This window comes from Crassostrea angulata, chromosome 8 (assembly GCF_025612915.1).
Source record: "Crassostrea angulata isolate pt1a10 chromosome 8, ASM2561291v2, whole genome shotgun sequence".
Taxonomy (NCBI): domain Eukaryota; kingdom Metazoa; phylum Mollusca; class Bivalvia; order Ostreida; family Ostreidae; genus Magallana; species Magallana angulata.
The window spans coordinates 3990486-4000108 of NC_069118.1; the positions used below are offsets into that span (position 1 = coordinate 3990486).

General features: G+C 31.9%; 1 protein-coding gene across 1 annotated transcript; it reads left to right on the forward strand.

The window, feature by feature from the left end:
- Window positions 1-3140: 3140 nt before the first annotated feature.
- LOC128159997 (medium-chain acyl-CoA ligase ACSF2, mitochondrial-like) lies at window positions 3141-4672 on the forward strand. The gene is made up of 2 exons (XM_052823236.1): window positions 3141-4380; window positions 4511-4672. The coding sequence occupies exons 1-2, from the start codon at window positions 3190-3192 to the stop codon at window positions 4529-4531; spliced, it is 1212 nt and encodes a 403-aa protein (XP_052679196.1). The 5' UTR covers window positions 3141-3189; the 3' UTR covers window positions 4532-4672.
- Window positions 4673-9623: the final 4951 nt, after the last annotated feature.

Below are 9623 nucleotides of genomic sequence, written 5' to 3' on the forward strand. Positions count from 1 at the left end.
TTTACCTGAATTTTAAGGTTTTGATGAACATGTTTGCATGTTTCATTTTGTTTCAAAACTTAAAAGTAATCGATGAAAAGATTAGTGAAAGGGCCCAGTTTGTTTAAATTTACAGGAAAAAAACAACGGAAAATAATAGAGTTTTGTTCTCAGATTAATTTTTCGATTTATTTGTGTATGTTGAGTCGAAAAACTGCAGGAATAACTTTATGAAAATAGCGTTAAACATGTAAAGTATCTTATTTTTTCAAGTTTTGTAAGTACAAGGCCAATTTGTGTTGTTTCTGGTTGAACTAAAAAGGCACAGTGATTTTTTTTTTTACAAGCACGAATTACTTTGCTGCAAGCAGAACCTGAAAATTTTAAAGAAAGCAGCTACTCTAGAGTTGGTTTTTGTTACACATTGTTAAAAAAAAGAATTTTTCCAATGTTGTTTTTACGCAAACAAAACCCAAGTCGTCCTTAAATCATAAAATGAGTGAAATGAACAGTCTAACCTGCCAGTGGGTGGAAATAGAATGGAAAACATTAATATTTATAATTTATCACGACTTCAACTGAGCTGATGGGAAGAAAAAGAACAAAGTGACTATTTGGGTGCGCAGGTGAAAGTTAACCCGCCCCGATGACATGAATAAGTTAAATAACCTTACTAGAATTAAGATACATCAACGCGTTTCATAGCAAATATCCTGTTTACAACAGTTGTGTGCTATTAACCCAGTTTAATGGTACAGTGAACAAACCATAAATGTTTTAAAAAACCTCGTCACAATTGATGGCTTTTATATAGAAATAAATCCATTCCGCATGGATAGAATGAATAAGCTGAATAAATAACCATATAAAACGAATACCCTTAAACCATAAATCATTAGTATTATTTATGCCTTAAGGATGGGGTCTTCTCATTATCAAACATACTTCTTATAATGAGAAATTCATGACATTTTAACACAATCAAACGGATCATATTACCAAATGATTCTATCAGTTTAATCAAAGTTGACTTTTTTTTTTGCATAAAGGTCAGGTCAAGGTCACTACCTTTTTCCTCAGCGTAAAGGATGATAAAAAAGTGTAGCTCTTTGTAGTTCTGCAGAAATTTGTTTAAAAATTGATTATTCTATTCTTCAATGAAATAATAGAATATCGAAATGTTTATCAGCTTATACTACTAAATTGGAATAAATATTTACACTAAAATTGATATTGCTTAGCCCACGCGCATTTCCTCTAATTTTCTTAAATTTTTAAGAAATTTTGATTATTTTTATATGCTTCCAATAATAAAAAATCCTGATTGTTATGTTTTATGAAGACTTTATATAACGATATAAATTGACAAAAAAGCTAATAAATTGACCATTTAAAAAGAGAGAAAAACTTATTTCAGCGATTCTTTCACAAAAAGCATGTATAGAATGAACGCTTTAAAGGCTTATAAAAATGTAATTTGATAGGCAAATCATTTTTTTAAAACGTATTTTGAGACCCAAGTATCATATCATTAGTTCACATTAGTAAAAAAAATCCAACATATTTTTTTATTGTTTTTTAAACGCTACATGTAAAACAGACTAATTAATTTTCAGCAATTCTGAATTGCGAAACATGAGATATTTTCCTACGCCATTATTACGCCAAAAAATATAGTCCTTGTTAGATTCTTAACATCGATTACTTTTTCTATGACAAGTTGTATGATAGTAAAAAAAGAAAGAAAAATATACTATTTTAATTTCCTTACATCTTGATTTAATGAACACTCAAATTTACGTTTGACAAGTCGAAAACAAGGAAAGACTCCTTCCTTAGCAGATTCAAAACAGATGGTGGCCAAAAATCACAATCCAAGAAGGCGAAATTGCCTACCAAATGCCTTTATACTTTTATTTTGCATTTACATTTATACATAACCTATCCATCACATTTAAAAGTAAATTTTGAAACAAAAACCTAAATAAGCGGTAGCGGTGGTTTAGTCCGTATACTACTATCCCTATCCTAATCCTACAATGCATTCATGTGTCGAAAGAAAGATACATATACATGAAGTTTGTTAAAACCCCAAAAAACTTATCCCGTTAAACTACTACTTGAGAGGTTACTGTCCTACTTTTTACCAACACTGCTCTAAACAGGCAGCAATAAGTATATTGGTAGGGTTAACATTATCTATACAACAGAAACGAGGATCATTTCAGTACATTGCTTTACTAACTGAGTCGTAAAAATGATTGCTTCGTAATACGCCACATTGCTCATCAATCATTCTATTTATATTTTTAAAAGGGAATCTCATTACTTTAAAAGTGAACTTTTGGTGACTTAAGCCTAGAACTTTGACCATGTTTGATGTTTTTATTCGGAACAGAATAAGACCTTATAGTAATACCACACAAACGTGAAAGAAACGTTTAAAACTTTTTACTCAGATATTTTTCTTGAACAAACTAACGTGTTAGCTTTATTTTATATGATTAACTGGAAGCATAAAATATTTTTATCAGTTGCTCATTTGGATGTAAACGTAGGGAACCTAAGGGACAATAATGAACACTTTCAGTTATTGACAAAAAAGAGATGAAAGAGATTGCCCAATATACTGAATAAATAAAATCCATTCATATACTGGCATCAACATGACAGTATGGAAGAACAACATGTTTCTCCTTTAAAATCTTCTTAAAGATATATTTAAGATATGTATTTCAAAAAATTTGGTAAATTCATCCATGCTGCAAAACTCTGACAGCTAAACTGATATTCTTTTTAACTTTTCAACTTTATCATCGTGATTTGAACGGGAAACAAAGCACATGGCGGATGGAATACAGCGTTTACGTTGTTGTTACTATTAGACGCGTATTTGGACATGACGTCATAATAGAAATAAGGAAGGTTTTTGCACGTCACAAATTATTTGCAATGCTACAGACAGCGACGTTCTCTAATGAAGGATAACATGTTCAGCTATCTTTGAAACGATTCTAAATATCGTAAACTAAGATTTCTATAGTCAACAGGCGTATGCATGATCATGGATATTCTTCCACCAATGACATCAATGAGTTGCCATACATGTTTTTTTTAAAGATACGTTTTTATAGGGTTCAGTTGTTCTTAATAAAGTCGTGCTCTAAGACTGTTTCGTCTCATAAAGATCTCTTGTCGTCGATTGAAGAAATGTCGGATAGCTACTTATATTGTGATACTGTTTTGGATATCCCATACACTACTTTCCCGAATTTACTGAAACAAAAGGCACAGAAATCTCCAGATGAGGTAGTGTGTATTTTCATTGACGATGATAGAGCAAGGTCTATACTTACTTTCGGGGACTTATATAAAAAAGCAACGAAGTTTGCAAAAACCCTGGTCCAGATGGGGGTTAAAAGAGGTGACATCATTGGGCTCAATGGTAGAAATGTTCCAGAATGGTTAATTGCTGATTTAGGAGTGCAGATGGCGGGCGGTTGCTCGCTGTGTTTGCCATACCAACAAAAAGAAGAAACCATGGTAGAATTGTTCGATGCAATCGGGAATATAAAGCTACTTATCATTGATCCTGGAAACAGCGGGCAGAGATGTCAACTTATCAAAAACATACTTCACAAGAATTTAACCTCTGCAAAAAATGATCCCGCAGAAGTTTATGAATTACTACAAATTGTATTGTTTAGCCAACATGAGGCTTTCCCATCACTAAAAAATGTTCAAGATTTGTGCTCCCGTGAGTATAAGGCAGTTCTTCCCAGAATTGATCCAGAGGATATATCAATTATTCAACTGTCCTCGGGTACAACAGGTCTGCCAAAAGCAATTCCGCATTCACATCATGCCATGGTTGTGCTAGCATACCACTCTTTCAAAATATACCCAACAAATAACAAAAAAGAGATGCTATATAACACCACGCCTTTCTTTTGGAGTGCGGGATATCCATATTGGGAAATCAGTACTGGTGGAACTCGAGTGACCATGACAAATGCATTTCATTCAATTTCAACGGCGGATGCAGCTTTGATTTCTTGCGAGATTATAGCAAGAGAAAAACCTACTCAAGCCTTTTTTGTTCCATCCATGCTCGATTTCATAATTAAAAAGAAATTGCCATTGAAAGTACCAAGAATTCTTACGGGTGGCACAATTGTGTCTTCATCAGTATTGGAGAGTATTGGTAAAGTGTGTGATGAATATCAGGTCGATTATGCTTCAACAGAATTGGGTTACATTGCATCTGGATTGTTCAAAGCAGAAGATAAATACAAGGAAAAGCACGGAACCCTTAGCTGTCGACCAGTTCCTGGAGTAGAGATCAAAATTACTGATGAGGACGGATTTCTCCAACCGGTGGGTCAGCGAGGCAAAATATGGGTACGTTCAATAAAGCAATTTTCTGGATATCTTAATCACGACATTTGCACGAAAGCAAACGTAATGAAAAGCGGATGGTTTTGCCACGAAGACGGTGGTTTTGTAACAGATGATAATGCTTTGATTGTAGAGGGACGGTGCCAAGAGGTGATTCAAGTTTTCGGCCGAAAAATATATCCTGTTGAGATTGAGAATGCTATAAAAGCAAAGAGCAATGTAATAGAAGCCATTGTAATGCCGATAAAGGATATGGAAACTGAAGACCTGGTTCCAACTGCTGCCATAATATATCGACCACACAGTGAGAATTCCATGGAGATTATGCAGGACTACCTCCGAAAAGAATTCAAAATCACGCCAGAAAATCGGTTGCTTGGATATATGTATGTCCCGCATGTTATCATAAGTTTGAAAGATTTTCCACTGCTAGCGAATGGAAAGCCGAATCGTAACGAAGTACGACAGATCATCCTCAAAAACGTTGATTGCAAAAAATACGATTTGTCTTTTAAATACTAGAATAACTGAGTAGCATAAACGTTTCTAATAATATAGAATTTCGCATTCTTTATTAGGACTGCATTTGATGAGAATCACAAATATGAAGATTGTGACATTCATTCTACGTACCAGATTTATTTCCATATCACGCCATGACGTGACCTGTACAGCCAATCCTAGTGGCCTGTATATACAATCCTAGTGGCCTGTACATACAATGCTAGTCGCATGTACTTACTTTTTATATATATTCTGTAGTATTCCAGACTGTTTTTTTTTTCTATATGATGAGCTGATTCAACCCTTAATACTTATGGCAGAATAGTCTTATTAATACATTTTAAGTTAATTGCATTGTTTCCATGCAACTTTCTTATTGTTCACATTTTTCTTAATATTGATTTGTTTTTCTGTCATTATTGATATTTATATGACCAATGAAATATTATTATATTTTCTTTACCTTTATGCTCGAGTGTCATCTTGATTGATCAATGTTCACCAAAGTTATTTCTCTTTATCTAAAGCATTTAAAGTTTTGTACTGGATTTTTGTTTTTCGTGTGTCTGTTTTATTTTAAATTAAAGGCCAGTACTTAGGTATTTGGAATTTTTTTTACATAATATCAAATTTACAAAGTTCAAAATTTATGTTGAACGATTTACTCCCTTTAAAGTAAAAAGGTAGAACGAAATCAAAGCTTAATACGAGGTTTGATCCAAAGGTAATGTCATAGATGCGATAAAATAATAAAAACCTGAACGTTAAACGACAAAAATTAGCACCTTTTTTTATAAACTGTAATGCTACCGTTATAACTAATATAATGTGTTTTAATTCAGATCAAAAAAAATAAAGCAACCTAAGTATCATCTCTAAATACAACATATTAATTAGAGTATGAGGTCGCAAGCATGTTTCCTGACATTTTGTTATAAATTCAGCCTCTAGTTCTTTACAAAATTTTGCCATAATGTTTTATTTACACGTTCGTAAAAAAAAAAAAACCTTTTTCATTTGATAAATCATTTCTCTTTTTGGGTATTATATGGTTTGATTTCATTTAATACTGCACTCATGAGAATTGCGATGCATTGTGTAACATTATTTTTTGGTGAACCCGTATTAAAAAGTTATAATTGTTGTATGGTTTTTTTGTTTGAAATGCACTTGAAGCTAGTAAGCACATTTTCAGTGTGTGTCATTATGAATTAAATGATCAAAAATGGCTCCTTTTAAATGAGTTTTTTTAATGAATTGATAATACCTTTACAATCAATTAAAAGGTACACTTACAATTCTTATGATACACACAATATATCAATAAAAAGTCCTCGAAGCATCATGCATGTGGGTGCTTGATGATGTGGATGTTGATCTTTAATTAGTGTGGTTAATTGAAATTAACAGTGTAGTCAGATTTACCAGTATCTTAAAGATGTGAAAAAATCAAATTCATATATATATATATATATATATATATATATATATATATATATATATATATATATATATATATATATATATATATATATATATATATACACCATATTGTTATACTTTTATGTTAAATACTGAAATCTGATTGGTTTAGACGCAGTTCACAATCCGTTCTATTACCCTCAGCGTTAGCAACGCACTTAGCAACGGGTAACATTAAAAATTGTTACATGCGCGAAAATTATGCGCGTACGGTTCGCCGTAAAATTCACGTTATTCCTATGTAAAAGCAGGTACAAATTTTATTTTATAAACTGTGTCCTTCATTTATATGCTTTAATGCAACATCCATAGAACATTATTGGTGTTTACAATTTAAATGGTGGTTTTTGTTTTTTGTCATTTGATGATGAATCTTTATTAGTAGTTCAAATAACAGTGTGCGTGAAATATTTTCAGTTGATTTACATCTTTTTTTCTTTTGAAAGGTGTTATAAGGTATGTTTAAATTTTAAATATTGATGTAAAAGGAATGTTAACTACGGAAGAATGAAGTAAAGGGTATGATTTTTAAATAACGCAGTAATACATTAAAGAGAACCCTACCATATTTATTTATTATTGATGACTTACTGTGTGAAGCGTTCTTTTAAAATTTTAATAAATAGATGCAATAACAATTGTCGTGGCCGCAGGAGTAGCTATTGACGTTTACTCCATTACCACGCTTAATTTCAACGTCCTTTTATTGAAATAAGTCGATCTAATATAAAGTGATTCTTCTTTGTATGGCTATTTATTTTAAAATTTTATTGCTTTTTGTAGATCCTTTAATTTTGCATTATACAATTTTAAACAATTCATTTAAAGTAACATAATCTTACCACAGATAAATTTACCTTAGTTTAAAGGATTTGGTGAACATGTTTGATTTTGTCAGAAAGCTTAAAATTAATCGATGAAAAGAAAAGTGAAAGTGACTTAGTTCTGATTTACAGGGGAAAATATTAACGAAAAATAATTGAGTTTTAGTCTAACATTATTTTTTTTTATCTATTTGTGTGTGTTGAGTCTGAACTGTTAATTGGTGGAAACATAATTGAAGCAGGGACATAGCAGCAAACATATAGTATATTGAATTATAATGGGGTTGCACCCCCCCCCTTTTTTTTTTTTTACTTTTTTTGGAGTATGTAAAAAATTTAAAGTTAAAAAAAGTTATAAGTATACACCCCTCCCCTCCCCCCGCCCCCACAAGCACGGATTAGGATTTTTATGATTTGCGAGTATTTAACATTCTTCACGTCTTCCGATGCGAACAAAAGATCAAAGTGACTATTTGGGTGTGCAGGCCAAAGTTAACACGCTCCGATGAAATGAATAATCTAAATAACTTCACTAGAATTAAAATCACACGTCTCTTATCAAATATCCTGCTTTCAACATTGGCATGTAATTAAAACAGTTCAATGGTACAGTGAACAAACCATAACATTTAGAAATAATTTGTCTCTATCCATAACTTTAATATAGTAATTTTCCATTCCGCCTGGATTGCATGAATAAGCTGAATAAATTACTAAATAGGAGACCCTTAAGGGCGTTGGCAACGTTCTGGTTTCTGGACAAAATTTTTCATAAATTCTTAAATGAATTTATATGAGTCTATATAGACACCAACAGACACTAGAGACCCCTCTTTCCATCCTTATTAAGAAAATTTTTCCAAAATTATTAATTTCGCATTCAACATTGATTTCAATGTAATTCAAGGAACAAATCGCAATAATTGATATTTGAAAGGAGCAGTTTTTTTATGAGTGAGATATGTGATTATAAATTAAATGATACATATTATTGTAAATCGATTTTATATGATATCTTACTGATAATGAAATATAGGGGTAATAGGGCGAATATTTTCAGAAAAGTGTGAACCTCAATTTGCTCTTTCCTATTCAAGAGTTACCGTCCTTGATTTTGTCACCGTACACACACACAGTAAATAATAAAGATCATTAACAATTATCTATACCGGTACTTATCTTTGAGGTATCAAGAAAGAAGAAGGTTCTAATATTTTTGAATTCCTAGTTAGCCTATAGGCGTGCTCTAAGAGAGCAAAAGTAACTCGTTATTTATTGTCAGATATGTCTCTTTTACAAATCAATAATTAAAATGTGAGTCATTGAAAATTCTGACTTAGCAATGAGGTCAGTTTAATTTAGAAATAATCTCATTGTCCACAAAATAAAGCAGCTATGAATAGTTTATGTGTATATAATATTTCATGCATATACATGTATATGTGTGTACTGTACTATAATCAGATAATATCAAAACAATAGGTATGAAAATAAATGAATCTAGACTCTCAGTCTACTGTCTTTTGTTAAAGAGTATCGAAGCTAATAAATGATTGGTTCACTTCTTTTTTTTTTATTTCGCTCGTCAATATCTTAAAGATGTTGCGGTAGGTCTGACCCCCCCCCCCCCCCTTTCCTCGGTCGTCTGTCAATAGTAAATAAAAAAACGAAAGGTCATTTAAAATCTTTCTCACAATGTTTGCCATAAAGAATTTGCTCCTCTCTTTTCTGAGGCCCATGTAACCTGCTTGTTGACGCAAAGCGATATATAAATATCGCTTCATCTTTATACATGACAGTGATGACATATTTTGTTTACCTCGGAAACACTGCTTTTTTACCATAATATTCAAAAAGAGCTCATATTACGGAAGATTACTCCCAGTTGGAAAACAATTCAAGAGGGGTAACTCTAATTCATTGTATAAAAGAGAAAATGCAGGTGCGGATTTTTTAAATCCGGAGCACTTCGTTGCCACTGCCCTTAAACACTTTTCTTCTAAAATGCTATTATTATAACAATGAGATATATGTAACTTTAAAATCTTGGTCTCAGCAAAAGTATAAAAGTATATTTAATTCAGGACTTTGTTAAATTCATTTTTGTATTTTCTGAATATATTTAAGAGTTGTTTTTCCGATTTGACAAAAGTATTTTAACCGGGTATTTTCACCATTACGATCATTAGTTATTAGTATTAATCACGTCTTAACAGATTTCATACATATTGATGGCCAAAACTCACAATCCGAAAAAAGGAAATTGCTACCTAATTGCCATTATCCTCTTATTTGACATTTAAGTTTGTACATAACCATTCATTAGTACCATCCATCACATTTAAATGTAATCTTTGATTTTGAAAGTTACACTAGCGGTTGCTATGTTTCAGTGTTCCAAAAGTTCAGTCCTTACACTGCTATTCCTATGCTAAT

What these genes read in the sequence shown, in the direction of transcription:
- LOC128159997 (XM_052823236.1), top strand. Translation starts at nt 3,190, where the DNA reads ATGTCGGATAGCTACTTATATTGTGATACTGTTTTGGATATCCCATAC. An exon ending in GTCAGCGAGGCAAAATATGG is followed by an intron (nt 4,381 to 4,510) that starts GTACGTTCAATA and finishes CTTTGATTGTAG; the next exon opens with AGGGACGGTGCCAAGAGGTG.